We start from the raw sequence: 27,355 nt of genomic DNA, 5'->3' as shown, positions 1-27,355 counted from the left end.
AAAACTGTACAAGTACGTGAAGTTTGAGAAGAAACAGTATAAGAGATAACTGGTGGACTTTCTTGAATGTTCCATAATTGGAGGTCTCCCTTCCTGTTCGCCTGCGGTGTTTCACTCTCGGTCGTTACCTCAGCGCGCCGATGCTGCTCTAAGGTCGTAGCTGTGAGGAGTGCGCAGGGGCCATCTGAGCAGGTTTCTGTTTTAAAAGCATAGCACGTCCTGATGGCTCTTAAAGGAACCTTTTCGTTTTAGAGGAGAAACTCCTTGTTTTTAATGATTTGTTTGTGTGACACATAATGTAAGTTCTCCTTTTTAATAGGATATTTAATAGTTGAAAGTCAGTTGATCTGGATAATCTGTGATTCCGGCTGTCTGGGTGTCTTAAAATTCTGAGCTGTTGATCTAGTTCAGCAGCATTAAACAGTGACAAGCTGGCAGCCTTTTTTTCACTTGATCCACATGTAGCTCCGTCGAGACCCACTTCTCCCGAGAAGTTCTCGGTGCCTCACGTCTGTGCCAGGTTTGGTCCTGGGGGCCAGCTCATCAAGGTGATTCCAAACCTGCCTTCAGAAGGACAGCCTGCGCTGGTTGAAGTTCACAGCATGGAGGTAATTCCGTGGGGAGCAGTTCCGGGTCGTCGTTCAGCCCCCCCCCCACCCCAAAAACGTGCTTTCCAGCCTGTCCTCTTCCACTTGCGTGTCCTTGCCTGAAAAGCAGTCTTAAGCAATGCTAACCCACGAGTCTGATTTGTAGGTGGTTTTGGTTCTGTTCTGTCATCTATTTTTCCTCCCAGGAGTCAATATTTTGTTAGTAAGAATTTTGGGGGGGTTTGTGGTTCGTTCCCTGGGCTGGGAAGATCCCCTGGAAAAGGAAATGGCAACCCACTCCAGTGTTCTTGCCTGGAGAATCCCATGGATGGAGGAACCTGGTAGGCTGCAGTCCACGGGGTTGCAAAGAGTCGGACACGACTGAGCGACTTCACTTTTTCACTTTTGTGTTGGACGTGGAATTATCCTGTGTTCATTTTTTGTTGCTGTTTGATTTTCTGATTTTGGAGGGAGGGCTCCATAGGTGCTCATTTTACCGGTGATCTGGAGAGTGGGTAGAGGAGCCTCGTGACCTCGGGGGGCGGCACCACTCTGTGCCTGCAGGCCTCTTCCATCGTGTGTATCCAGGCCCCGCGTCAGAGTCTGGGCAGGAGGAGGGGATCTCACTGCTTAAGTAAAGTTTGGAAGTCACTGTCGTAGAGCTGGCTTGCCCACGATCTGTGATGGAGGCGCTGCCCCCATGGGGGACAGCCCGTCCCCAGGACAGTGTCCGTAGCTCTGTCTGCCGATGTGGCCAGCAGACGTGGGCTGGGCCGGGTGATGCTGCGCCACCCCCATGAACCACTCTCCCCGTCCCTCTCCTGTCCCTACCTAGACCTTGCTGCAGCACACAGCGGAGCAGGAGGAGATGCGGGCCTTCCCAGGGCCTCTCGGCAAGTACGTGCCCACAGACGCGCTCTCGGTGCCCGCCCGCTGGCTGTGCTGGGCACAGCCTGGCAGGTGCCGCGGCTGCTGTTCACCGAGCATGTGTTCTTTTTGCAGAGATGACACCCATAAAGTGGATGTTATTAATTTTGCACAGAACAAGGCTACAAAGTGTTTGCAGAATGAAAACTTAATAGACAAAGAGTCTGCGAGTCTCCTCTGGAGCTTTATTGTCCTGCTGTGCAGGCAGAACGGGGTACGTGTCTCCCCTTTTGGAGCGTCCCTTCTCGTCAACTCTAGTCCCGGGGACCTCAGCCCCCAGGAGGATCAGGCAGGATTTCTGGGCCAGGCATTCCTGTCCAGGGGGTCCCCCAGGAAGCAGGAGTCCAGCAGGGCGCGTGGTTTGGGGTAAAGGGAGGTTTGGCCTCCGCATCGTCGGCCTGCCCAGCATGTGTGGTGTGCCATGTCGCTCCCGGCGAGGGGGACCGGGGGGCAGCTCTGCACCCGAGGTGGTCTGACGGGCCCTCCCCGACCAAGGCTGGGATGGTCTTGCCCCCTCAGAGGGTCTGTTTGTGGTTGAGCCTGCTCTCCCTCTTGGCCCTCGCAGACCGTGGTGGGCACAGACATTGCAGAGCTCTTGTTACGAGACCACCGAACCGTGTGGCTTCCTGGGAAGTCGCCGAATGAAGCCAACCTGATCGATTTCACCAACGAGGCCGTGGAGCAGGTGGAGGAAGAGGAGTCCGGCGAGGCCCAGCTCTCGTTCCTCACAGACAGTCAGGCCGCCAGCACCCTCGAGAAAGACACGGAGCGGTTCCGGGAGCTGCTGCTCTATGGCCGCAAGAAGGTGAGTGGCCCGCGCTGGCGTGTCGTCCCTGCAGGCGGGGCCTGTGCTGAGCGCTGCTTGCGTCAGCTGCCAGTTCCGTGTTGACTCACTCGGCAGGTGAGCGGGCCTGAGCCTGGGCTGTGCCCCTGCTGGGTGTGGTGTGCCTCGGGGTGAACACGTGCACAGGACAACACCCGTGTGTCCTGACGCGGGTGGGGGAGCACACCATCGCTGCCGTGAGCGGGCGGGGCCTGCGCCAGAGTGGAGCGGCCCGGCGCGGGCGGCTGGTGCCGGGGCACACGCCCTGCGCTGGCTCCGCGCGGGCACCTGGCAGTGCAGAGTGGGGACCCAGCGGGACTCATGGTTTGATAAGGAAATGTTCTTAAAGTGGACATTTTACAGCTGATGGAAATCCCCCAGTCTGTTCGTTTAATTACTGTTTGTCTCTGTTAAAACATTTTTGGCTCTTGGTCAGAAGTTTTCTGAATTGCGGCCCGGGTTACTTGTGGAAGGGGTGCTGCAGCGCAAGAGGCCCTGCCAGTGCCGGGCAGATGCCCGGGGGGGCCCAGGGGTCATTCTGGGCCTGGGGAATCGGCGTCCTCAAGGCCTCGACCACAGCGGAGGGGATGGCAGTGCTGCTGCTCCGCTGGCCCTGGTCCCGACAGCCTGTGTCCTCTGGGCCAGCGGTGCCAAAGGCAGGGCGCTTCCACAGCCTCCTGCAGGGGCCCCGACCAGGGGAAGCCGGAAGCGGGCTTCTCTGCGTCCCTGCGTGGGGCACGCGCCTCGGGGCCTCCGGGCCGTTTGGTTTTTCACCTGTAGTTGCGTCCTCTGATCCCTCCCGACGGCACACGCGCCAGGGCCCCGTCCTTCTCAGGGTTCAAACACGCTCTTGATGCTTTGCAGGACGCCTTAGAGTCTGCGATGAAGAATGGCTTGTGGGGTCACGCCCTGCTACTTGCCAGTAAGATGGACAGCCGGACACACGCCAGAGTCATGACCAGGTGAGGAGTCCTGCCGTGGCATGCCCGTGGGCCGGCGCCCAGCCTCCTGTGGTCTGGGGAGCCCACAGGCCCCTGAGCTCCTGGCGGAGGAAGCTGGGGAGGCCCGTCTGCCACGTCTGGCTGCAGGCTGACTGGGCCCTCCTCCTCGGAGGGTGTGGCTCAGGGATTTAACTGTTTTTGTCGACTGCGGAGTTTAATTCTATAAAATCTCAACAAATTCTGTAGTCTCCCTCTTCTGCAGTCTTTTAAAAACACTGGTGTGTGTGTTTGGCCCAGGTCAAGCGTCAGGCCAGACATCAGATGGGCGGAGGTGAGACCGGGCTTGTTCTGTGTCTTGTTTTCTGACCTGGCTGAGCTTCCTCTTTTAACATCTGCTCAGGTTCGCCAACAGCCTTCCAATCAACGATCCCCTGCAGACTGTCTACCAGCTGATGTCTGGGCGGATGCCGGCCGCATCCACGGTCAGTGGGTCCTGACGACACCTCAGCTTGGCCTCTGCGCAGAGCCCGCGCCTGCTTCCTCCTCACACCCACGCACTCAAGCCCTGCAGAGCTGAGTGTGTTCTGAGGCTGAGGGTTTTTTGCTTGCTTCTGGTTTCAGTGCTGTGGGGATGAGAAGTGGGGAGACTGGCGGCCGCACCTGGCCATGATCTTGTCCAACCTGAGCAACAGCGTGGACGTGGAATCTCGGGCCATGGCCACAATGGGCGACACCCTGGGTAGGTCAGGGTGGACGCGGAAGAGGGGCCTGGGCCTCGGCGCTCCGGCCCGAGACTGGCCCCCTGTCCGGGGTCCGTGTGGCCCTGGGAGTACGGTGCTGTCCTGGAGCCCGAGCCCACCTGCTTTCTCTCCCCTCAGCCTCCAAAGGGCTCCTCGATGCTGCACACTTCTGCTACCTCATGGCCCAGGTCGGATTTGGGGTGTACACCAAGAAGACGGCAAAGCTTGTCTTAATTGGGTCAAACCACAGGTGAGGGACACGTCAGCGTGGCGGCGCCCGCGTGCCTTAGAAGGAACAAGGCCCCACGCGGCTGAGCGGCCCGCGCAGTGCCTGGGGCGCTGGCGCTGCGGCTTCCGGGGGCCGCTCCGTGTGACGCGGCGCCTGTGCTCCACAGTTTGCCGTTTTTGAAGTTCGCGACCAACGAGGCGATCCAGAGGACAGAGGCCTACGAGTACGCGCAGTCCCTGGGGGCGCAGGCCTGCTCCCCTCCCAGCTTCCAGGTGGGCCTGGGCTCCGGCGCACTCCCGGGGCTGGGCCTGGTCAGTGCTCACAGGCCGCAGCTGTTACAGGTTTTATTCAAAGAAACAAAATGATGAAACGGGTTTGGAAATCTCGAGGAGGTCTTAACCAGTAACGCTCAGGAACAGAAACCTGTCGTGTTGAGAGTTCTGACTGAAGTTTGGTTCTCAGTCCTCTTAAGTACTAAGAACTTGCACTGTTTGGTTGCAAGTTCTTTTCTATCAGCTGTGGACTTTCCTATCAGGGAGGGTGGTACCTGACGGGACCGCGCATGTGTGTGTGAAACGGCGTGGCACGCGGGTGCCAGCCGAGCAGGGTGAGTGCGCTGGGGCTCCCGAGAGGCCGTCGTCACGGCACAGGCGTGGCGGCGCCTCGTGCTCACTCCGTGGTTGGGAACGCTGACGGCTGTGTTCAGGGCGTGTGAGTTTCTCAGAAGCTTAGTTGTGCACCCTGATCTAAGCTTGCTGGGGGAAGGGGCTGGCTCTGCTGTGAGCAGGCGGGGCGGGGGGTGTGGAGAACCCAGAGGAAGGACGGGAGGGCTGTGGGGCAGGGGCGGCCGGGTACAGGGGGCAGCCCCAGGCGGCTCGCGCGCCGCTGAGCTTGTCTCTCTGTCTCAGGTGTTCAAGTTCATCTACTGCTGCCGCCTGGCCGAGATGGGGCTGGCCGCGCAGGCCTTCCACTACTGCGAGGCGATCGCCAGGAGCGTCCTGGCGCAGCCGCACAGACACTCGCCGGTGCTGCTGCGCCAGCTGGTGCAGGTGATGCCGCCAGCCTGGGGCCCCCAGGGGCCACAGCCACGCGGCGCTCAGACCGCCCGACCGAGATGAGCGCAGCCATGCGGCGCTCAGACCGCCCGACCGAGACGAGCCCTGCACACTCTTGGGCAGGAGCAGGTGTTTGCACCTCAGCACAGGGCCCTCGGGAGCTTTGGTGTGAGAAGGGCCGCTGGCAGGAGGCCTGCGTACCTGGGCACCCTAGCCTCGCACTTGGCACCGGGGGCCTCACTGGGCTGGGTCCTGGCTGTGGCCCCGCAGCCCCAGCTTCCCGCTCCGTGAGACAGAGCACGTGAGGACCTCCTGGCAGCGCCCAGCATCCGCGTGTCCCTCTCTTGGAGGTGGCACTGAGCCCGCGCTCGTGACACTGAGGAGTCTTGCCAGGGAAGCTCTGAGTCACAGGAGCCACATGAACGGGCTGCTGAGCCCTTATCTCTGCCCCATGGCTCCAGCCATTACCGCCAGACTTGCTGCCCCCACCCTCCACGGCCCCCCAGAGCATGAGCGGTCTGGGTTGGGGGCGCCTCGGCGAGTATAGTCCAGTGGAGGTGGGCTCAGCGCCCCAGGGTCCGTCCGGTGCTGTGGCCTCCGCGGCCAGTGCTGGGGCTGCTGACGTCCCAGGCCCTCTCGTGCATACATAGTCTAAGACGGTCCCAGGCCCTCTCCTCACGCGTACACAGTCATGTACGGTCCAGAGAGTGCGACTCGGGCCCCCACGGTGGAGGAAAGCTGCGTGTGCCGTCTGGGTGTGTCCAGGCCATAACGGGTTTGGCGGGTGTCTCCTGTGGGAACAGAGCCTATATCTCCATGTGTTTCCAGGTCGCCTCCCAGTTGCGCCTCTTTGATCCTCAGCTGAAGGAGAAGCCGGAGGAGGAGGCATCTGCAGAGCCTCCCTGGCTGGTCCAGCTGCAGCTCATGGAGAGACAGGTTGAGGTGCGCTGGGCGTGAACGGGCCCTGTGCGCACGCCAAGGGCTCCCGTGCTCAGGACACCTGTTAGGGGAGTTGGGGGCAGCGCCCATGCTTGGGGCACCTCTGTCGGGGGGATGGGGGCGGTGTCTGTGCTCAGGGCACCTCTGTTGGGGGGGGGGTGGGGGGGGCAGCATCTGTGCCCGGGGTACCTCCGTTGGAGGGCGGGGGGCGGCGTCCGGCGGGGAGATGCCTGAGGGTCTTCTCCCTCAGGAGGGTGCTGTGGCCTGGAGTCAGGACGGACCCTGCCCCCCACACTGCCCCAGCTCACCAAGCCCTGAGGTGGGGCCCCGTGATGGCCCGGAACCCACCCAGCTGGTGGGCCTGGGCGCCGACAACCCGCTGCTGGCCCCGCCGGCGCCTGGCGCTGAGCTCTTAAGCCACGATGTGCGGCTGCTGCCCTCAGGTGAGCCCGCGGCCTCCTCCCGGTGCTGCCTCCCTCGATGAGCCAGTCGCGTCCCAGGGCTGTGAAGGTCGGGTGGGGTGGGAGGGCCGTGAAGGCAGTGGGCCTGCACGGGGCCGGACGGCCGCCTGCTGGGCTGTCGGGGCTTCCCGTGGCCTCCAGCCCATGCTGTGCGGAGTGAGGCCCCTTGGCACCCTGGCAGCCTCACCCTTTGTGCTCAGACGGAGAGTTCCCGTCTCCCAGTGAACGAGGCAAGTCTGCGGAGTCCCTGGGGCGAGCACGTGGCCTCAGACGGTCCCTTCTGCACCGTCTCCCGCAGCTCCTCTGATGCTCCCAGATGGCCCAGCAGCCGTTCCCGTCCGGGTGCCCATGTTCCCCGTGCCACTGCCAGGTCCTGTCGAGCTGGGGCCTGTACATGGTCCCCCAGGGGCTGTACCTGGCTTTCCAGCGCCGTCTGGGCTTGACCCTGTGGCCCTGTACCCCGGACCTGGGGTGCCACCTCTCCAGGAGACGGACCGCCTGCTCCCGGAGGCCAGGGGCCAGGACGCAGGTGGGTCTGCAGAGGGGGCCGTCCTGAGGGCAGAGTGGAGTGGGTTTGCTCTTGAAGGAGGTGCCTGTAGGAGGAACCTAAGTCATCCTGACCTGGAGGAGGTGGGAGTGGGTGTCCCAGGGTAGGGGGGCCAGCCCTGTGACCCAGGGGATGCGCCCAGCCCTCCTCCTACAGGGCTATCCCTGGCCGTCTGTCCACCTGGACAAGCTTTCTCTAAAAGTGAAGCTTCATTTTTACATAGTTAGAACAGTGCAGTCTGGATTTCTGAAGGTCGCGTCGGGGGCCCTGGCGGGTGGGGGAACTGTGCGTCCCCAGCGGCGGGTGTGGCCACGGAGCCCCCCTGCCCTGGGCGCCTGTGCGGAGCTCACCAGAACCGCGCTTCCCTCGGCAGGGGTGGTGCCGCAGGAGACGCCCGGCAGAAGCTCGCGCTCGGAGCCGGGAGAGGAGGAGTTTGGCAGGAACTTCGCTGATACGGTATTTGCCCATACGGCTTTTGTCTTTAAGCCGTTTGTTTTCTGTAAACTCGTGAATAAGTACTTCTTCTTTTTTAAGCTGTAAGTAGGTCAATAGCACTTAAATTTATGAGGTTGTCTTTTGAATTAATTTCATAAAGAGAAACCTTGAATCCTTAAAACATGAAGAATTGTTGTAAACACTAATAGGGAGAAAAGTAATGATATAAAAGAAGGCTTTTAAGGAGGAGAAATACATGTCTATAATGAAACCGTCTCGTCAGTTTTAAAGTTTTCTGAAATGGAGAACTTCTTCGATTTCTGCATCTTTTCTAGGACCTGTAAAACTTTTAGTGCTTTCCTTGAAGTCAGGGTTCATCGTATCAGACACATTCGACATAAACATACACCCCGTCTGTGTGCTCTGATCCCAGTGCAGGGGTGGGAGGCCGGGTGGATCAACGCTTTTCTATCCGTGTTCTGGAAGCTTCTTACAGATAGCCAGTTCTTTTTGCTGTCCTGGGAAATGCTCCTTGTGTGCTTTCCCATTAAAACATTCTGTCCCTGAGAAAATAAAAGCGGCAGTTTAACTGTATTGAAAAAACTGTCTCAACCTGGGGATGACCATCTTTCTGAACAGTTCTGCCTCTCAAACCGCCCCGTCCTCAGCACGCGCGTGTGTCCCCACAGGGCTCCTTCAGGACCTCACCGGGTCCCGAGGCACCGCCTCAGGCCCTGCAGCCGCCTGCGCCGCTGACATGCGCGCCCGAAGCGCAGAGGCCCGTGCAGGCCTCCAAGGAGAGCAAGGAGCCGAAGAAGGTGACGCGCAGCTCCAGCTGGGCAGGGGTGGGGTGCCGAGGCAAGGGGACAGCGTGTGTGTGAAGATGGGGCCCAGTGTGTTCTTGAACGGCAGCGTGTGTGCAGTGAAGTGTGTGTGGTGTGTGTCTCTGTGTCCACGTGTGAACCACCAGCTCAGAGCGGGGGACGCTGCCCGCCCCGAGGCCCGCGGCTCCAGGGCCTGTGCAGCCGCCCGGAGGCTCGTGTCATCACTGACCTGCCCCCACCGCCCAGGCTGGGCCGCGCGTGCGGGAGTGGCCCTCGCCGTGCAGCGCGTCGTCATGGGCGTGCCACGCTGCCGTTGTCCTTTCCCCCGGGAACGGACGTGAGTCGGTGTCTCTCAGTTTGCGTTTATTGGGGATCCGGCCGCGTGAGTCTTCTTGTCTGTGTCTTGTGGTGGACGCACTTCTTTTCCGAGGGTGTATCCCAGCATCACGGGACAGCTGTGTGTCCAGCTCTAGAACGTCCTGCTGGACAGGCCTCCTCGCTGGTTTACCAGGTGGTCCTTCCAGCACCAAGCAGGCAAGACCCTGGCCGCATCGTCCCTGGGGCCGCGTTGTCTGCCCTCCTGACGGCGGCCACCATGCCGGGGTTGGTGACCCTGATGAGCACTGGCACGGCGCCTTCCGAGTGCTTGTCTCCCCCCCCGACCTTGTCTGTGGAGGGCTGCTCAGGTCTTCTCCCGTCCTTTACGGGGCCCTCAGGTTGGCGGTGGCCCTTTTCACGTGGATGCAGGTTCTGTCAGATGTGTGTTGTAAGCGTCTTCTCCAGCCTTGGGTGCCCTCTTATCCTTTGGTGGCAGCTTGGGAAGAACACGGTTCTCAGTCTAGTGCTCAGCAGACTCAGCTTTCACGGCTGGTATCTTTTCTTTAATTACTTATTTTTGGTTGTTGTGGGTCTGGGTTGCTGCACCCAGGCTTTCTCTAGATGGCCGCAGGTGGGGGCTGCTCTTTGTTGCAATAGGCTTCTCACTGTCATGGCTTCTCTTGTTGCGGAGCACGGGCTTCACGGTGCTCCTGGGCTCTAGGGTGCAGGCTCCGTCGTCGGGGCTCCTGGGTTTAGTTGCTCCACAGCACAGGGCATCTTCTCGAATGAGAGATGGAACCCATGTTCCCCATGTTCGCAGGCAGATCCCTACCCACTGTGCCACGAGGGAAGCCCCCGTGGCTGGTATCGCAAGTAAACACAAGTTTAATTCAAAACGTGCACAAGCCGTGCAGGTGACTGGACGTGGCCGCCCACCCCAGTGCGCAGTCGGCCGCAGGTTCAGAGCGGGTGGGGCTGTGGCGCGGCTGCCGCAGGTTCGGGGGGTGGGGCTGTGGCGCTGTGGCCACTGCACTTTGCGGCGCACGTGATGGGCAGCGTGTGCAGGATGAGGCCGACCTCCCTGACGCCTGACCTCTCCCAGTCTGGGGGCGCAAGGGCCTGTTCTGAGGAGCCCGCACGGACTTCTAGCCGTCACCACTGCTGGGGGAGATGGTCTCAGGCTGCCTATGGTTGGCATTTGGACATGAGAAGCTCCAGGAGGCGAGTTACTGTTGCGATTTTTGTAACTGTGGTGAAACACTCATCACGTTGGTCCCTGCCGCTGTCTTTAAGCGCGCGGTTCTGCCGTGCGGCCGCCACCGCCGTCCCCAGGGCTCTGTCTTCCACACCGAAGCCCTGCCTCCACTAGGGTGAGGCCCCCTCCCGCAGACAGGCGTCTGCTTCCTGTCCCTGCAGCCTGACACCGGGGCTCGCGCGGGCTGGCCCTGCTGTGCGGGCTTGTTTCTCTCAGTGCCACGACCTCAGGCTTGTTCTGGTGGTTTCTCTGTTCAGAGCAGCGAATCCTGGTTCTCTCGCTGGCTGCCTGTGAAGAAAAGGACAGAAGCTTACCTGCCAGACGACAAGAACAAATCGGTGAGTCCTGCCAGGTGGGCCTGGGGAGCCGGGGGTTCTGCAGCAGCAGGATGTCCAATTGTCTGCATGGAGCGTCTCAGTCCTTGGCGAACCTGGGCCGACGCCTCTCGCGCTCAGGGCCTGAGTCTGCTCACCTCATGCTACTGAGTTTTCTTTTTTACTTTTCACAACCCCCGCAGATCGTCTGGGATGAAAAGAAGAACCGATGGGTGGACGTCAATGAGCCGGAGGAGGAGGTGAGCTGGGACCTCGGGCGGAGAGGCGCTCCCTGGGGCAGGAGCTGTGGGGTGGCGGATCTCCAAGTGGGCTTTCCTTCCGCAGAAGAAGGCTCCACCCCCGCCTCCAGCTGCCCTTCCCAAGGCTCCACAAGCTGCCCACCCTGGTCCCGGAGGGCCCCCCAGACCCACCGTGAACATGTATTCTAGAAAAGCAGGTAACAGGGCTCAGCCGAAAGTTAGAGGGGGTCTGGGTTGTGCATTTGTCCTATAGACACTCCAGAGTCCGGCAGGGACCACACGTGTGTCAGGCATGGCTTGTCTCCCATGAGAGGAGGGCTGGTTCCCTGAAGATGAGTCTGGGGTGGGGGTGCCCGTCCTCCGGAGCAGTGAGTGGTTTTGGGCAGGGTGGATCCAATCAGTCGGAAAGGCAGCCTGGCAGCATCCTGGCATGAAGTGGGACCCTCACCTGAGCAGGAGGCCCTGGGAGAGGCTCCCGGTCAGGGCCCAGCCTCCCTGAGGCTGGAAGCGGGGTCCCCATGGTCCCTGGACACACGGAGGACGGAGCTGGGGGTCAGGCACGGGCTGACCTTGCTTCCTCTCCGTGTCACAGCTGGAACCAGGGCGCGCTACGTGGACATCTTGAACCCGGGGGGCCCCCAGCGGAGCGAGCCAGCCCTGGCTCCCACTGACCTCTTTGCACCCCTGGCCCCGCTTCCAATTCCGGCTCACCTGTTGGGCCCAAACACAGGTACGCAGCCCGGGCAGCAGGGCTGTCCGCTGCCGGCCTGCTGGCCTCGGGTCTCCTTCTGGGGCCCTGGCCTTGGTCCTCTTTTGAGAAGAGCGCCGTGGACGCAGAGCGCGAGGCCCACCATGGTGTCTGCAGGCGCGTGTGTGCGGGGGGCAGGCGGTGCACGTCCCCCGGAGTTTAGTCCCCCGGGCACCAGGGCCATGTGGACAGCAAGGGCCTCCTCCGTCTCCCCGCAGATGCAGAGGGGCTGCCGTCCACCGAGGGGGCCAGCAGGGAGGGGCCGGCCAGGCCAGAGCCCGCCTCGGATCCCAAGGTGAGCCATGCGCACAGCAGGGCGTGGGGGCCAGTGGAAGTCAGCCTCCTGCTCCCCCAGGAGGCGGCCACGTGCAACTGTTCTCTGGAAACACTCTCCTGCTGACGTTTTAATAGTATAGAGGGTTTCTTTGTGTGTGTGAAATACAGTCATTTAGAGTTTGATATCTGAGGTTGGATGGAGCTTGACTTCAGTCCTGGTTCTCCATTACTTAGCTATTTAAAGTTTGGGGGTGGGAGGGGACTGGTGGTCCAGTGGTTAGGACCCTGTACTTCGCCTGTAGGGGCGAGGGTTCAGTCCCTGGTTGGGGAACTAAGATCCCACAAGCGGTGTGGCAAGGCTAAAAAAGGGGGGGCAGGGGATGGGGTCACTCAGCTCCTTTGAGCCTCAGGGTGCTGCCGCATGGATGGGGTCGCGGCGCCCGTCGCAGGGCCGCCATGGGAGGCACAGCAGGTGCCCGGGAAGTAAGGATGCGATGCGGGTTGGAGTAGCAGGTCTGTGCAGAACCTGCAGGGCTTCTCAGAAGGCGCCCCAGGAGGCCGTGCTGCTGTCCCGGGTGGTCCTGCTTCGTGTGGGAGCCCCGGGCTCACCCGGCTTTGCTGGCAGCAGCCTCCCCCCTGTCCCGGCAGGTGTTCGGGCCTGCAGTGGCGTCGCTCCCTGGACCTGAGCTCCCAGCGTCTGGACTGGATGGTCCCCAGGGAGGAGAGGTAAACGGCACTGGGGCGCGTCTGCGGAGAGTCTGGGCCTCGGAGGCCCACGGTGTCCGAGTGGCTCCTCTAAGACGATATTACCGGGTGGCGAGAGGGCAGTGGAGAAACTGAGGAACCGGAGCAGCGCTGTGTCTTAAAAAAGGCACACTTGTGTGCGCACAGTCATTTGGGAGCTTGGGCCAGAGTGAGGGCTGCAGGCGCTCGTCAGCGGGGTCCCCTCCGTGCCTCGGGCAGCATGAGGCCAGGCCACCCGAGGCCCGGGGCTAGGCGAGCACCTCTCGCACGGGTCATTTCCTGTAAAAGCTGTCCATGAGCAGGAGCTTCAGGCTTTCTCCCGATCGAGCTGTATTGATCTAGCGGCGGCGTAGCTCGTTGGGACCGAGCTGCCGGCTGGAGCCGCGGCGCCACGCTGACTCTGCTGTTCGTCTGTGTCTGTGTTCTTGCTGTTTTGTAGCTCTCGCGCTGTAGTTCACTGAGCTCGTTATCACGGGAAGTGAGCCAGCATTTTAACCAGGTACCTGTGGCTGGCCCTGTGCACAGGGCTTGTCTTTCCTCTGAGATCGCCGTGCTGCTCAGTCACTCTGCCCCGGCCCCTGACGCCACCTGTCGCCGCTCGGCCGCCACACGCCTGAGGGCACCGTGCTCCTTTCTTTTGAGGTTCTCAGAGGGTGGTGTCGAATATCCAGGCACATCCATGGTCAGACTGACTCCAGGATGCCCATAGCAAAGGGCCAAGTTCTGTGGTTGTGCTCTTTCTCAATTGAGTTTTTCAAAGGACTAGTCACAGGCATAGCTTCACGGGGGGCGTGTGTGCGTGCGCGTGCATCAGAAGCCACTGGGATCAGGACGCGCTCATTTCAGAGGCACAGGCTCTGTTTTCTGATCAAACAGGAGACAGTGTTGTAGGCCAGGCAGGGTGAGATGGTGGCCGCTGTCCTGCGGTCAGGCTCGATTGGAAATAAGAGAGCACTTTAGCTCTTCCGTGCGTTGTGGGACTAAGCTTTCCCTTGGCTCAGAAGGACTTCCTGGGACGTGTTTGTTTGTGAACTAGAGCACTGGATTTTGTAGCTGGATGCTGAGGTCTGGAGCGATCCCCAGTACCTGCTCCCCTCCCCCCACTGCTGTGTGTGCATGCCCTGGTTTTACTGTTTTTCTGAGCCCCGTTAAATAATTAAATGTAGTTCTGCAATAAGCGCCTTTGACCTGCTTCTGTGGCATCTTCAAAAGTGTGATAAACCCTTCCTCAGAAACAGTGTCTGTATTTGCAAACAAACCAAGCCGCTGTGCTTGGTCAGAGGGTGAGACGGCCTCTGTGTGCTCCCCAGGCTCCCGGTGCTCTCGCCCCTGCTGGGGCCCCTCCTGGGGCTGCGGTGCCCTTCTACAGCCCTGCTCAGTTTGCACAAGTGAGTGCCCTTGCTGTCTCCCTGGCTCTACTGCTGCTCTGGGCGTGGAGGCGGGGGGCCCTGGGGGAGGGGGCTAGCGCCCCATCCGTTTCCTGCTGACGCTGCCCTGGGGTGGGGCTGACCCCCTCCTTTGCTGACTTTGGCCCCTCTTCACCTGGTGGCTGGTGACCTTCAGGCTGGAAATGCTTTCTTTCATTTGTCTCCCTCCCAGGCTCTGGCCTGGAGAGAGTGGACGGGAGGTGGGGGCAGTCTTGGGATGCAGTAGAGGAGGGGGTCTGCGGGGAGGTCTTGGCTTTAGGAATTCGAAACCTCCCCTGACCGTGGGCCATCCCAAGGCAGACCCTGCCCTTGCCACCTGGGGTCCCCAGCCTCGGGCTCCCTCCGGGGTGGGCCCCCACGACTGCGCCCTCCCTGCTCCCAGCCGCCATCTGCGTCTCCACTCCACAGCTGAGGGGATTCTTCTCTGCTGGATCTTCACCTTGCTGACGCCTTCACAAAACTTCTTGACTCTGACTTCGTGTAGGGTTTTCCTGGGACCCAGAGTAAACGCCTGTGCTCCATGCCCGCCTCCCTGGGTGCTCCCTCCCTCCCCCTGTCTCCGGCCGGGGCTCCTCAGACACCCGGCTGTGGGCGCGGCCTCGCCCCGCCACCCTGCCTTAGGGGCGCGGGCTGTGCAGGAGACCACAGCACACGCCTGTTTGTTGAGGCCCGTCATCTGCTCTGCTTGGCCTGCGGCCCCCCTGGGGCCAGCGTGCGGACCTGAGTCCTGTCCCTGTTGTTTCAGGCCCCTGCTGCCTCAGGAAGCTCAAGGACGGGGAGGATTGGCCAGAGGAAGTACCCGGCGTTAAGCTAGAAGGGCCGCGTCTTGGAGCAGCACCGGGACAGGAGATGGCTGTTCCGCCCAGAGGTCAGGCCAACGGCCTGCGACTCCAGTCTGTCCCCAGATGGGCGTGTACACAGCGTCTCAGAAATGACTTGCGGAGTGTTCCGACATTAATTCCACACCTTCAAGATGCTGGATGAAGAGTGACTCTTTGACCCAAAGGAATGATTTAAGGATCCAACATTTGCAGTCACTTGAGGACATGACACTGAGTGAAGCTGGAGGCATCTTGGCTGAAGGAGGATTTTGCTTCTCAGTAACTAAGGCATCTCTCAAAACCTCACGGTGAATCGTTGCCAAATAAAGCCCAGAGGTCCTTTCAGATGCCAGGAGGAAGCAGTGCACACAGCGCACCTTTGACTCGGAGAGGAGCTTGCCTGCCTGCCCTGCACCCAGAGGCGGTCGGGTCAGCCCCTGCTCCACGTTGCTGAGTGGAAGGGTGCTTCATCTCCGAGGAAACTGGGCTTCCTTTAGCAGCAGCTCCGTTAGGTTTTGAGAGCAGCCCTCGGTACTGACCTGCATTTTATCTCCTGGATCCAAGACCTGCCCAGCTCTGCGTGGTCTCCTGTGGCCTCACCAGGACCGGGAGGCTTCCCACAGTCAGAGGGACCGGCTGGGACAGAGCTGTTCTGAGTGATGGGTCCAGCGTCACAGCTGGGACTCTGGGTTTGGTGTGGGTTTTTCTGTGGACCCGCCAGGCCCTGCTTCCCGTGGCCGGCCCTTGGGTGCTGTCCGCTGCCTGCTGCCTCTCGCCGCTGCGTCGCTTAGGGAGCTGGTAACATCCTGAAGAAAGGGGCTTGCAGCTGTTTCTTGTCCGAAGCTCCAGAGTCCGACCTTTGTGGCCCTGGACTTGTCAGCGGCTCATCTGCTGACTCAGCCTGTGAACCTGCGCAGGACGGTGACCTCCGGGTGGACTCAGCTTTAAGGCTTCATCGACTGTTCTCAAAACTGTTCACATTCTCTTTCTGTCTAAAGGGACTAAAGAAAAGATTTAAGTATTTATAAAAATCATTAGGAAATAATTTCTGTAGAACGCTGGGGGACGTGGTTTGTTGGGTTTTAATCCAAGTGTCGGGCTTGGGTGGGATGGGGTCAGCACAGGGCCCTTGGGTCCACTGGGTCGTCTCGGAAGGACCCGCAGAACGGTTTCCAGGACGCGTCCCTGCGGGAGGGGCCGACCTCACTGGCGGGCGGTCCCCGTGGGAGGGGCCGGCCTCACTGGCGGGCGGTCCCTGCGGGAGGGGCCGGCCTCACTGGCGGGCGGCCCGTGTCCAGGACGCGTCCCTGCGGGAGGGCCGACCTCACTGGTGGGCGGTCCCCGCGGGAGGGCCCGACCTCACTGGCGGGCGGCCCGTGTCCAGGGTCAGTGCCGGTGCGACCCCCGGGCTGAGACCTGCCCGTTGTCTGTGTCGACCGCCAGCGAGTTTTGATTCAAGAAGCTTCCTCTGGGGCGGGAGCTGCTATTTTTCCTAAATGCAAATTGTTAAATAAAATATTTTGCGCTCTCAAGGCCTTTCACGCTGTCTCCTTTTGTTTATTGAAGCCTTTGGGGACCTGGATTTGATTGGCTTTTAGGGCTCCCTGGGCCACTGCTTTCTGTCCCTCCACCAGACCCGCCCGCTGGGGGACCCCCCGGAGAAAGGGCGCCCTCTCCGATGGGCGGTGGGCGGGCCTGACGGGAAAACCCATCCTGAAGGCAGTGAAGAGGGACCAGGGTAGCGCTCTGCTTTCTAGGCTCCAGTCCCCCAGGGTCCTCACTAGTGAAATACAGAGGCGAGGGGCGGGGCTGGGGGCGGGGCGCGAGCTGCGCTCGGGGGAAGGAAGCCGCCGGCACTCCCGGCGCCCACCCGAGGGCGCCCTCGGCCCTCGCTCCACGCGCCTGGGTCCTCCGGCCGCCAGTGGCCGCTGCGGGCGCCGGGATCCAGGCCACCCTGCCCGCCGGTTGCCGGGGAGCGGCCGCTGAAGCCCGCGGAGCTGGGGAGCTGGCGACGTCGAGAGGTGGGGGCGCGGGGCGCGATGACCCTGGTCGGGGGCGGCAGTCCTGGAGAAAGTCCGGGGCGGGGACACGGGGCCCGCACGACCTAGGCCCCGAGTGACCCCTGGGCGAGAGCCCGGAAGCCTTGAGCGGAACGACCCCTGAGCTGGGCTGGAGGACCGGGCGGGGCGACCCCAGGGTTGGAGTCCGGGCACACGGGTCCCTGGCGCGGAATCGGGTTGTGGGATTCCCCGGCGCGGAGCGGGGCGCGGGTGTCGGTGGCGCGCCAGGATCCCCGGGCGCGGGTCTCGTTCCCCCTACTCCGTCCCCAGCCCCGCGGCTCCGGGCGGTTGTTACCCTGGGGAGCGGGCAACCGGCCGGGCCAGACTCGCTAGTCCTGAGTCAGGGGCCTTCGCGGCCGGGGCGCAGACCTGCTCAGGGTCGCCTGCTCTCGGGGCCGGATCGGCGGGCCAAGTGATGGTGGTGGGCGCGCAGGTGAGCGAGGTAGGGCCGTCTGACCCCGGGGAGGGGGGCGGGAGCGGGGAGGGGCGGGGAAGGAATGGGCTCCGGCCGGATCCCCCTCCGAGGCTGCACCTACGCCTTTGGGGTGGAAATTCTCGCTAGTTGGGCCCCTGGCTCCCCAAGTGAGGAGCAGCGCCCCCGCCCATCCCCCACCCCCTGCAAGAGGGAGACTTTCCTCCATCCTAAGATGCTGGACTTTTCACCCATCTCCTGGGAGGAGCCAGCGGGCCAGGACGCATAAATGCTTGTTCTTGCTGGGCCGCTAATGACCTGTCCACTCCGTCACCCTGCCCCATGCTGTCCTTCAGGACCATTAAGTGGCATCACTGCCCTGGTGATGAAGGCTAACCGCAGGGTGTTCCCTTAGGTACTTTCTGGGGACTCCGGACCTTCGGGGCTCCCAGCCATGCAGCAGCTGATCCTGTCCGAGCCGGACCACCCCAGGCCCGAGGGGGAGCTGCTGCCATGCCTCCGCTCCGCGCCCCCCCAGCCACAGCCAAGCACACGGCCCTGACCCCGGGCGTCGGCAGCAGCCCCCAGAGGAGCCGTTTCCCGGGTCAGCCAGGCTGCCCCCGGCCCTGAGAGCTGGCCCCCAGACTATGCCATCCAAGTTGGTGAGCTTGGGGCATTCAGAGACCGCCCCCCAGCAGCCCACTGCCCAGGGGTGTCTGCGTCCTGAAGACAGCATGCTCAAGGGACTGCTTCCGAACAGTGATGAAGAGCCTGTCCCCTGCCTGGGGTCCCCGGCTGCTGGCGACCGTCGGGGACCCGAGAGGAGCCCAGAGCTCCCCCTGGATACCCCAGAGCAAGTCAGTAACGAGGACCCACAGGCCCAAGCAAGACCCTTTACCCCAAAGCCGCCGCCCCCGAGGCCCAGGCTGGAGCGGGCGCTGTCCCTGGATGAGAAGGGCTGGAGAAAGAGGCGTTTTCGAACCAGCCGCGAGGACCTGACTGTGCGGAATGGGGCCAGCCCCTCGGGGGGCTCCCTGCAGGACGAGGCCCCCGGGACCCCCGCCCGCAGTGGCTCCCCGCCCTGCCTGAGCGCCTCCCTGCAGGAGATCCCCACAGCTCGCGGGGCCCCGGGCAGCGGGGGGCCCTCCTCATGGGGAAACTGTCTTTCTGGGATGATCAGCACGTCCCTGGACCTGCTGCACCGGGAAGGGGCCTCAGCTGGGAGCACCCCTCGGCTGGCCAGTCTGCTTTCCCCGCGCCCGCTGCCCGCCATGGCCCGCAACATGGCCTCCGAAGGCCTGCGGACGGCGAACAAGGTGGACCCAGATCACGCCGACTACAAGCTCCGGCTGCAGGCCAGGCTGTTCCGGGTGCACAGCAGCCTGGGCCCTGGCCGGCCCCCAAGCCCCCTGGCCTATGACGACTGTTCCCTTCACTCGTCCAGGTCCACCTTCAGCCTCCTGGCGCCCATCCGTGCCAAGGACGTCCGGAGCAGGTAGGGCCCCGGGGGAGGCGGCCTCGGGTCTCGGGAAACCCTCAGAAGCCCCATGAGAGCCGCAGGCAGGTTCTCCTGAGAGGGTGTGTGGGCCGTCTCCTCCCACCCGCCTCTCCCAGCTGCACCCCCAGCTTTTCCTTCTGCGTCTCAGCCCCTCAGGCACCGGTGAAACAGCTGGTCAGGTGCACAGACCCCTCTGCACACGGGGCAGGCCTGTTTTCCTTCCTGTTTCTTGCTCTTGTCGGGAGCCGCCCTCCGTGTGCGTGTGCAGGTGGGCCCAGGACTCTGAGGTGTGTCCCGGGACCCGTGTCCACACGGTCCCTTTGCTGAGGACCAGTGTTAGGCGGCCATGCCCCATGTACCTGCTGGCACTTTTCCAGGTTGGAGAGCTGGATGGGGCTGGGGCCCCCAGGGGCGTGGCCAGGCTGCCCCCAGGGGAGGGGCCCCATGGCCCATCTCCAGAAGGGAGGGGTGCAGGCAGAAGCCCGACCTCTGTCCTTGACACTCAGGAGCGCCCCAGGGTCTCCTAACAGGCAGGGCTCGGCCCCCAACCCGGTGGGCAAGGAAGATGCTGGGTGTCCAGCGTCAACAGGGCTTGAGTGGTTAGTCCTAATTATCGCCTAATTTATATCTTGAAGGGGAGGCAGGTGCTGCCCCCATCTCCAGCTCTGAACCCCCTGCCCTGAGCCGGAGCCTCAGGGCACACCACACCCGGTCCCCAGGGGCTCCTAGACTGACCCGTCCACACCCACTGGCTGTGTGCTGGCCTGCTGTTTCCGGGAGCTTGGGCTCGGGGCCACGCTGCGGCTCAGAAGCCGTCTTGTGCCCTCCCTGCCTGCCCCCACTGCCCCCAGCGCGCCCCTCCAACCCAGACCACTGACTGTTTCGAGTCTGTGAGCTACACAGTTTCTGGCAAGTGTTGACCTCTGCCGTGGGGATGAAAAAGCAGCCCCAGGCCACACACATCAACAGCGTAGTGTTGTGGACAAAGGAACACTTTGTTCAAGGAGGCCAAAGTGTGACTTTCAGGTCATTTTCCTTTGGCACAAAAATACTTCTTTTCCCCAACCACTGAAAAGTGTAGGGGATTTCCCTGGTGGTCAAGTGACTAAGACTACTCCCAATGCCGGGGGACCGGGTTCAAGCCCCGGTCAGAGAACTAAATCCCACGTGCCACAATGAAGAATTGGCGTGCCGCAATTAAAGATCCCGCATGCCACAGCGGATATGGACACTCCCACGTGCCATGATGGAGACCCAGTTCAGTTCAGTCACTCAGTCGTGTCTGACTCTTTGCGACCCCATGGACTGCAGCACGCCAGGCCTCCCTGTGCATCACCAACTCCCGGAGTTCACTCAAACTTACGTCCATCGAGTCAGTGATGCCATCCAACCATCTCATCCTCTGTTGTCCCCTTCTCCTCCTGCTCTCAATCTTTCCCAGCATCAGGGTCTTTTCAAATGAGTCAGTTCTTCGCATCAGGTGGCCAAAGGATTGGAGTTTCAGCTTCAGCATCAGTCCTTCCAATGAATATTCAGGGCTGATTTCCTTTAGGATGGACTAATTGGATCTCCTTGCTTCACTGGACCCATGACAGCCAAATAAATAAACAACATCATTGATTAAAAAGAAGTAATAGTAACACTGAAAGTGTAGGAGCGAGTCTCAGCTTGTGGGCTGCACACAGCCCAGACCTGGCTGGGGTCAAGGCCAAGGACGGAGGAAAGGGGCGTGGATTGTGCCCTTGAGGGGCTGCCTTCTGCACATACTGCAGACGGGGCTGGTTTGGAGAAGGCAGCCCTGCAGGCAGCCCGACGGGATCCTTAATACAGAGCGGCCTCAGGGAGGCGCCTGCCTCCTGACATCGCGAGCTCTTGTCCTGCAGAGCGTGGTCAGAGTTTAAGAGCCTCTCATGCGAGCTTGTAAGGACTGGACTCTAACTTCACCTCCTTGCAAGGGATTGGTGCCCATCTCTGCAAGCCAGGGTCTACAGTCTTCTAAGCAAGTTGGAATGAAAACAGCAAGTGAGACCTTTGAACTTGTCAGCTCTTCACATCAGGCGGCCAAAGTATTGGAGTTTCAGCTTCAGCATCAGTCCTTCCAATGAATATTCAGGACTGATTTCCTTTAGGATGGACTGGTTGAGCCTGGACGTTTGAACCTGTGCGTTCCCCTCCGTCTTTGGGAACCTGATCAGTCAGGCACAGTCCTTGTCACGGGTCCAAGGGAAACAGTTTTCACACAGTTGGGAAGGAAAAAAAAAAAACAAAACACCGAGGCAGTACTAATAGTCTTTCGTGGACGTGTGAAAATTACACAAATCTCAGGTTTGTCCCTAAATGAAGTCTCCCTGGTGCTTGGGCACACACGAGGCTGCTCTCGGGCTAAGTGGAGACAGGTGAACAGCCCCACGGGCAGAGTCCCCGCAGGGCCTCTGTGGCGGTGTTTGACTCTGCACCATTTGCATGAGTTATTCTGTGAGAGCCTACAGTGGATTGAACCTGCAAAGACCAAGGCATCCCAGGAAGCCTTTACAAGCTCCCAGTGCTGGCTGGCAAGGTGGAGGCCGGAGCCCTGGAGAAGGGCGTGTCCCCCCCAAGTCTGCTTACAGTCCAGAAGCCCACCTCGACCTCTGCAGCCCTCCCAGGGCCTTGCGCTTAGAGGGTCCCCCCAAAAGCCCCAAACATCACCTGCCCATCCCTTCCTCTCCGGAGGCCAGGAGCCTGAGCGTGTCTGTAGAGCCCTGGACACGGCGGGTTTCCCTGGGCTCCAGGGGCTCTCCGCGCTGTGCTCCCCCCATCCCCGCCCAGGGTCCTGAGGCCACTCCAGCTCTGGGAGGGGGCTCCCGGCCCCGGAGGTGTGTCCTGCTCCCAGCCCCTCCCTGGGTCCGTCTGCTGCAACCCCCAGCTCAGTCTGGCCCGTCTCCGCAGGAGCTACCTGGAGGGGAGCCTGCTGGGGAGTGGGGCCCTGATGGGGGCAGATGAGCTGGCCCGTTACTTCCCGGACCGGATCGTGGCCCTGTTCGTGGCCACGTGGAACATGCAGGGCCAGAAGGTGAGCGGGCACCGGCCTGACGCGGGACGGGACGGGGTTCCTTCTGGATTCTTCCCTGGGGCACGCAGAGGAGCCTCCCGGCCATCACTGCGGCCCTCGCCCCTCTCCACCAGTTCACATGGCACAGATGCTTCGCTTTTCAGAGACGCTGTACATGTCAGAGCAGTTCTAGGTTGACAGCAGGTTTGGGAGGAAGGAGCAGAGATTTGCCGAGAGCCCACCCCTCACCTGGCCTCCAGGTGGCTGCACCCTTCACCCGTCAGGCGGCCCCGCTGTTCTACTCGCCCTGCGCCACTCGTGTGAGCGTCTCCCAGATCCCCACAAGCGTGTGGGGACACGGGTGCCCCGATGCACACCGCGGGCGGGCGTCCACGCTGTGGTCCGGGTCTGTCTCCCGCCGTGTATCCCCGTGGTCGGGGCTCATGTCCATCCCGCCTATGAGCCGGGGCCCCGGGACAACCGCAGCCAGGGGGCGCAGGGTTCACCCACTGATTTCTGGGGGAGCCCAGTGGGGGATTTCTCTCCAGCCACCCCGTGTCTCCTGGGGGATCCCTTCCCACAGCTAGGGGGTCTCCACCCCTGCGTTGCGGGAGGCTCCGATTCTGGGGCCAGCCACGGGCTTCCTCCGGACAGTGGGCGACCTAACGCCCAGCAGGGTTTCCGGCCCTGTCTGGAATGCCTTCTGTCACCCGTGTGCGCTGAAGCACATCCCGTCCAAAGAACAGAAGTGGCCGCGTCCCGGGCTCCCATCCTTCAGGGTGATGGGCGGGGCTGCTTCAGGACAGGCCCCTCCCCACAAAACCGCCACCTGAGCGGAAGCGCCGGCTGTGGCTGCACGGTCACCCGGAGCCCCGGGTGTCTGCGGCCTGCCTGCACCTGGGGCCCAGAGCGCCCGGGCCGCAGCTGGTGGGAGAGTGGAGACCGCCGGCGAGATGCCCACTTCCCTCCCCGGGCTGCTGTGAGGGCAGAGGTTGGGGGGTCCCCTGGTAGGCAGCCAGGCCCGGGGGCCGGAAGCAGCACAGTTGCCGTGCGTGGGCCCCGGCGGGATGGGGCACAGGCCCGGCGAGGACAGGCCGAGGGAGGGGTGGGCAGCCTGCCCGGGCCAGCGGCTCCCCGTGTGTGGTCAAGGGTGCCCGGACAGCGGAGCCCCCGCCATGGGGCCCCTGCAGCCCCTGCAGCCCCTGCCAGAAGCTGCCCTTCCGCAGGAGCTGCCCCCGAACCTGGACGAGCTCCTGCTGCCGGCCGAGGCTGAGCTGGCCCAGGACCTGTATGTTGTGGGCGTCCAGGAGGGCTGCTCTGACAGGTAGGGCCAGGGCCTGCCCCCGCCGCTGCCCCTCGCGCTCCGTGTCCCCGACCCGCCACTGCAGCGTGGTCCTGCGAACCAGTCTCGGTTCTTTGCCTGAGACCCCCGTGTGAGGGGAGACATGAGCTGTGGTCTAAGCCTGGGCTCAACCGGGATCGCTTTCTTCTCAAGTGGGGACTCACAGAGTTTAAAAGAAATGCGACTGAGGTTCTTGTAAATACATAGCTGCTCCAGGAGAAAGTGAGGGACCCAGCACAGCGCGGCCCCCAGCTCAGCCCCTGAACGTCATTGCTCACCTGTCCCGGCCGTGTGGGCAGTTCAGCTGGTGACTGGGGCAGGGTCGCGGCACAGGCCTGGCCGGAGTGGAGGTGCCCGGTCTGCTCCGGACACTGGGGGGCAGGGTCTGGGCTCCAGGGAAGGTGGCCCCCCTCCCGCCTCCCTGGGCTCCTGCTCTTGGCCTCTGGGAGGCAGCGGAGGACCCGTGGCCATGGCGGAGACGCAGGGGGCGGTCCAGGCTCGCCCTGTGCTGTGCAGCTCTGACCGCCCCCCCGCCCCGCAGGCGGGAGTGGGAGGTGCGGCTGCAGGAGACGCTGGGCCCGCACTACGTCATGCTGTACTCGGCAGCCCACGGCGCGCTCTACATGGCCGTGCTCATCCGCAGGGACCTCATCTGGTTCTGCTCAGGTGGGTGCCCCGGGCTGGGCATGCAGGCTGGGGGCGGGCAGCCTGGCCGGCCCGCGGGGACGGCCCGGGTCAGCCCTGCTCCTCCCGCAGAGGTGGAGAGCTCCACGGTGACCACCCGCATCGTGTCCCAGATCAAGACCAAGGGGGCCCTGGGCGTCAGCTTCACCTTCTTTGGCACCTCCCTGCTCTTCATCACGTCCCACTTCACCTGTAAGTCCTTTGCCGTAGGCCCCCCCATTCTCCTGTAGGCCCCCCTTCACCTGTGAGCCCCAGACCCCTCGAGGGGAGGGTCACGGTGCAGATGCTGGGTGATTAGACCTTGCTGGGTAGGGGGTCTGTCTCGGACCGACCCCCAGGCACCAACCTTGGGCTCAGAAACCTGCCTGTGGAGAGGCCCCACCCTGCTGTCCTTGCAGCCGGAGACGGGAAGGTGGGCGAGCGGCTGGTGGACTACAGCAAGACTGTGCAGGGCCTGGCCCTGCCCAAGAACGTGCCGGACACGAGCCCCTACCGCTCTGACGCTGGTGAGCCGCTTTACCCTCCCCCCAGACACGGCAACTTCTCTTGTTCTCTGGGTGGTTTAATGGAGAGGAATGTTTGGAGCCTTGAGAACCAAGGCCAGAAAAGTCTGCAGTCGTTCACCAACCTGAAGCAAGGTCTGGCGCCAGGCTCCCTGAGTTGTGACCCTGTGAACCCAGAAAGCTGTGGACACCCCCCCACCCCCGCGCCTCCCTCGCCCTGAGCCCCAAGGGTGTTGTGGGCTGCCCCTCGCTTCCGGGGGTGCGGGGGAGTGTCCTGACCCAGAGTCGGGGTGCAGACACACGGTGGGGGGTGTCTCACGCACTTCCCTGCTGCTCATGCCCCAGCGGACGTCACCACCCGCTTCGATGAGGTCTTCTGGTTTGGGGACTTCAACTTCCGCCTGAGTGGGGGGCGGGCGGCCGTGGAGGCCATCCTGAAGCAGGACCTTGGCTCCAGCGTGCAGGCCCTGCTGCAGCACGACCAGCTCACCCGCGAGATGCAGAGAGGTGAGCGGGCAGGGCGCCGCTGCGGCCAGGCGGGCCCAAGGGGCGGCGTGGCGCTGGCCTGAGCCGCCACCGAGTCGGGGCCGTGCCCCTTCCCAGGGTCCATCTTCAAGGGCTTCCAGGAGCCGGACATCCACTTCCTGCCGTCATACAAGTTCGATGTCGGGAAGGACTCGTATGACACCACCTCCAAGCAGAGGACCCCGTCCTACACGGTGACCGCCCGGGGCTGGGGAGCGGGGTCGGGCCTCCTGGGGGCTTCCGTGTGTGGGGACTTGGCTGGAGGGCAGAGCAGGCCAGCCCAGCCCGCCGCCAACCGGCCCTGGGACCGCCTGCAGGACCGCATCCTATACAGGAGCCGCCACCAGGGTGACATCTGCCCCGTCAAGTACTCCTCCTGCCCCGGTGTCAGGACGTCCGACCACCGCCCCGTGTACGGCCTGTTCCGGGTCAAAGTGAAGCCAGGGAGAGACAAGTCAGTACCGTTGGATGCTCTCGCTCCTGGGCCCCGGGCGGGGGCGGCCTGAGAGCACAGCCTGGTCTCTGCATGTCCCGGTGCCCCGAGGGGAGCAGGGTTCTGGGTGCCCCGAGGGGAGGTGGCTGTGCAGTGGGTCAGAAGCCAGCGTCAGGCAAGCGACGCACCAGAGGGTATGGGCCTTGCCCGCACCCCAAGCCAGCCAGGCCTCCCAGGCACATGCCCCCTAAAACAGCCAGTGGGTGGCAGGGGCCACCTACCAAGGGGGCAGCCTGGCACAGGCGGGAGGCACCGTCCGCTGGCTGTCGGCACACAGCTGCGGGTGGGCACGCGGATGGTGGGCCCGGGTGCGGCCCCGGGGACCCAGGCCTCAGCTGTGCCCAGCTCTTCCACATGCCGCCTACCCGTGGCCAACACTCAGGTGCGGGGGCCGGGTGGACAGTGCCCTCCTGACGGCCCTTCCTCCCCAGCATCCCACTTGCTGCTGGCAAGTTCGACCGGGACCTGTACCTGCTGGGAATCAAGAGACGCATCTCCAGAGAGATCCAGAGGCAGCAGGCACTCAAGAGCCAGCACGCCAGCGCCATCTGCACCGTCTCCTGAGGCCTCCTGAGGAGGCCCCAGGGACGGGCCATTCCCGGAACAGAACCAGCGTGTCCCCGCGGAGCCCCCGCTCAGGCTGACCTCCCCGCACCGTGGCGGCTGTCAGCGGCAGAAGGACCGCGTCGGGCTGGCTGAGCGCAGGTCCCAGGCCCTGCGGGCAGGCGCCCTAACCTCCCGTGTCAGGTGATGACGTGTGCACATCCAGGCTCACCATTAGCAACACCGCCCCCCCCCCAGCCCAGACCAAGAGCGGCCCTTCTGGCACCCAGTGGCGGGCAGGGGGCGCTGCTGGGAACCAGGAGGGCCAGCGCCGCTCAGGCCCACAGACTGTCTTGCTGTCCTCCCCCAGCAGTTGGGTCCATCTGCTGAGGTCATGTCGACCCAGAGCAGCAGCAGCGTGAGGGACGCACTTCCAGTCTGGAGCAGCCGCTGGAAGTGTGGGGTGTCGCCACTTTGCTGGCCGAGGCCACCCCGCCGATGTCTTTTCTTAAAGGGGTTTAGAGCCTGTTGCCGCCTTGTGGCTTGCCCCCTCTTAAAAAAAAAAAAAAAAGCATAGGCTTTGAATGTGGGAAAATCTAGGGGCATTCAATCTAGTCTTTTAAATTATTTATTTTTCCATATTTATATTTTTAAATAAATGCATATATTGAATCTTAAGCTCTTTCTGGCCAAAGATTGGGTCCTAGAAAGACCAGTCTTCACACCTGTGCTCGTGAGGCTCCTGCAAGCACAGGCTGTGCCTGAGGAGGGGGCTCGGCCTCACCTGGCCCCGTCCTGCCGTTTGCACCCACGCACGGCCCCAGGTAAGTGTTCTCGACAGATCCTGTTGAGCGATATTAAGTCACTTCCAACCAATATTGTATCCAACTTTCATTAGCCTCAGCTTCCAAAATGTGTCTCCATGTCAAAGTGATACACACCCAGTATTTTGATACAAATTCAGAAAATTCCATGAATGAGAATGCACAGCCTATCCCATCTGATTTCTGGAAACTCTTCAGACTGGATGTATAAAATTTTGATGAATGTACCATTAAGCTTTGAACCAATTAACAGGAAGTCTCTTGTTACAGATCTTTGTGATAAAGGGGGTCACAATGAGTAGGGTTTTATGGATTCTTTCTTGGCATTTTCTCTGAGAAATGATGGAAAAATTAGTGACGTTGATATGAATTAGTTTTGCTTGAGACTGAGCTTCATGTCCTGAGCTGGGAGTGGGGGGCAGGTCACTGCACACATCTCATGGGTCCACAGTGAAGCGGTATATTTTATGTAACCAATTAGACTTTCGTGAATGGGATTTTACTTGGAAAGTTAGGTTGAAATTCAAATTAATGAAAATGAAATTCACCAGGGTCTACAAAATAAGCTTCATAAAGAACTGAAATATAACCACGTGTGAGGGTGGTTTTTAAAACCTGGCTCTTGCTGTCTCAAACATGCTGAGTCCTGCCATAGACTGGCACCAGGCTGCCGCCAGGGTGTGGGCATGAACTGCCAGCCAGGCAGTCCCTGAGGATCAGCCTTGCGGGGGTGCCAACCAAGAGGATGACGAAGGGGCACGCAGGGCTC

The 27,355-nt window shown here is 62.0% G+C and overlaps 2 protein-coding genes across 14 annotated transcripts in view; both read left to right on the top strand.

The window, feature by feature from the left end:
* SEC16A (SEC16 homolog A, endoplasmic reticulum export factor) overlaps positions 1-16,203 on the top strand; it is a 30,360-nt gene extending 14,157 nt beyond the window's left edge. For 5 of the 10 annotated variants that reach the window (XM_045162402.1, XM_045162399.1, XM_045162401.1 and 2 more), the window contains 24 exons: positions 466-608; positions 1,423-1,484; positions 1,590-1,728; positions 2,080-2,319; positions 3,202-3,299; positions 3,679-3,760; positions 3,900-4,017; positions 4,157-4,268; positions 4,414-4,519; positions 5,156-5,296; positions 6,131-6,244; positions 6,492-6,684; positions 7,001-7,231; positions 7,623-7,705; positions 8,374-8,502; positions 10,339-10,419; positions 10,599-10,655; positions 10,741-10,852; positions 11,248-11,385; positions 11,622-11,698; positions 12,328-12,405; positions 12,863-12,922; positions 13,734-13,811; positions 14,596-16,203. In XM_045162402.1, the coding sequence (XP_045018337.1) occupies positions 466-608; positions 1,423-1,484; positions 1,590-1,728; positions 2,080-2,319; positions 3,202-3,299; positions 3,679-3,760; positions 3,900-4,017; positions 4,157-4,268; positions 4,414-4,519; positions 5,156-5,296; positions 6,131-6,244; positions 6,492-6,684; positions 7,001-7,231; positions 7,623-7,705; positions 8,374-8,502; positions 10,339-10,419; positions 10,599-10,655; positions 10,741-10,852; positions 11,248-11,385; positions 11,622-11,698; positions 12,328-12,405; positions 12,863-12,922; positions 13,734-13,811; positions 14,596-14,664 (2,741 nt within the window). In that variant the 3' untranslated portion in view covers positions 14,665-16,203. The remainder of the gene's footprint in view (positions 1-465; positions 609-1,422; positions 1,485-1,589; positions 1,729-2,079; positions 2,320-3,201; positions 3,300-3,678; positions 3,761-3,899; positions 4,018-4,156; positions 4,269-4,413; positions 4,520-5,155; positions 5,297-6,130; positions 6,245-6,491; positions 6,685-7,000; positions 7,232-7,622; positions 7,706-8,373; positions 8,503-10,338; positions 10,420-10,598; positions 10,656-10,740; positions 10,853-11,247; positions 11,386-11,621; positions 11,699-12,327; positions 12,406-12,862; positions 12,923-13,733; positions 13,812-14,595) is intronic. The other 5 variants (XM_045162404.1, XM_045162403.1, XM_045162406.1 and 2 more) reach the window with 5 other exon arrangements.
* A 334-nt stretch (positions 16,204-16,537) lies between these two features.
* Positions 16,538-27,175, top strand: INPP5E (inositol polyphosphate-5-phosphatase E). 4 transcript variants are annotated; one of them, XM_006062206.4, is made up of 11 exons: positions 16,538-16,692; positions 17,559-18,638; positions 21,570-21,693; positions 22,899-22,996; positions 23,556-23,680; positions 23,771-23,890; positions 24,097-24,204; positions 24,547-24,708; positions 24,805-24,920; positions 25,044-25,180; positions 25,651-27,175. In XM_006062206.4, the coding sequence occupies exons 2-11, from the start codon at positions 17,791-17,793 to the stop codon at positions 25,781-25,783; spliced, it is 1,971 nt and encodes a 656-aa protein (XP_006062268.4). In that variant the 5' UTR covers positions 16,538-16,692; positions 17,559-17,790; the 3' UTR covers positions 25,784-27,175. The 4 variants fall into 4 exon arrangements, with proteins under 4 accessions (XP_006062268.4, XP_044782576.2, XP_044782577.2 ...); XM_044926641.2 differs by having other exon boundaries at positions 21,552-21,693; XM_044926642.2 differs by lacking the exon at positions 16,538-16,692 and adding an exon at positions 16,699-17,164 and having other exon boundaries at positions 21,552-21,693.
* The last annotated feature ends 180 nt before the right edge of the window (positions 27,176-27,355 follow it).

Source organism: Bubalus bubalis, chromosome 12, assembly GCF_019923935.1.
Source record: "Bubalus bubalis isolate 160015118507 breed Murrah chromosome 12, NDDB_SH_1, whole genome shotgun sequence".
Lineage (NCBI taxonomy): Eukaryota > Metazoa > Chordata > Mammalia > Artiodactyla > Bovidae > Bubalus > Bubalus bubalis.
The sequence above is the reverse complement of the archived record's forward strand: the minus strand, read 5'-3'. Positions and strand labels throughout refer to the sequence as shown.

Coding starts and splice junctions, on each gene's coding strand:
- INPP5E (XM_044926641.2), top strand. CDS start 17,791: ATGCCATCCAAGTTGGTGAGCTTGGGGCATTCAGAGACCGCCCCCCAG. Junction 24,709..24,804: donor CACCCGCGAGATGCAGAGAG/GTGAGCGGGCAG, acceptor GCCCCTTCCCAG/GGTCCATCTTCAAGGGCTTC. Junction 24,921..25,043: donor AGAGGACCCCGTCCTACACG/GTGACCGCCCGG, acceptor GACCGCCTGCAG/GACCGCATCCTATACAGGAG.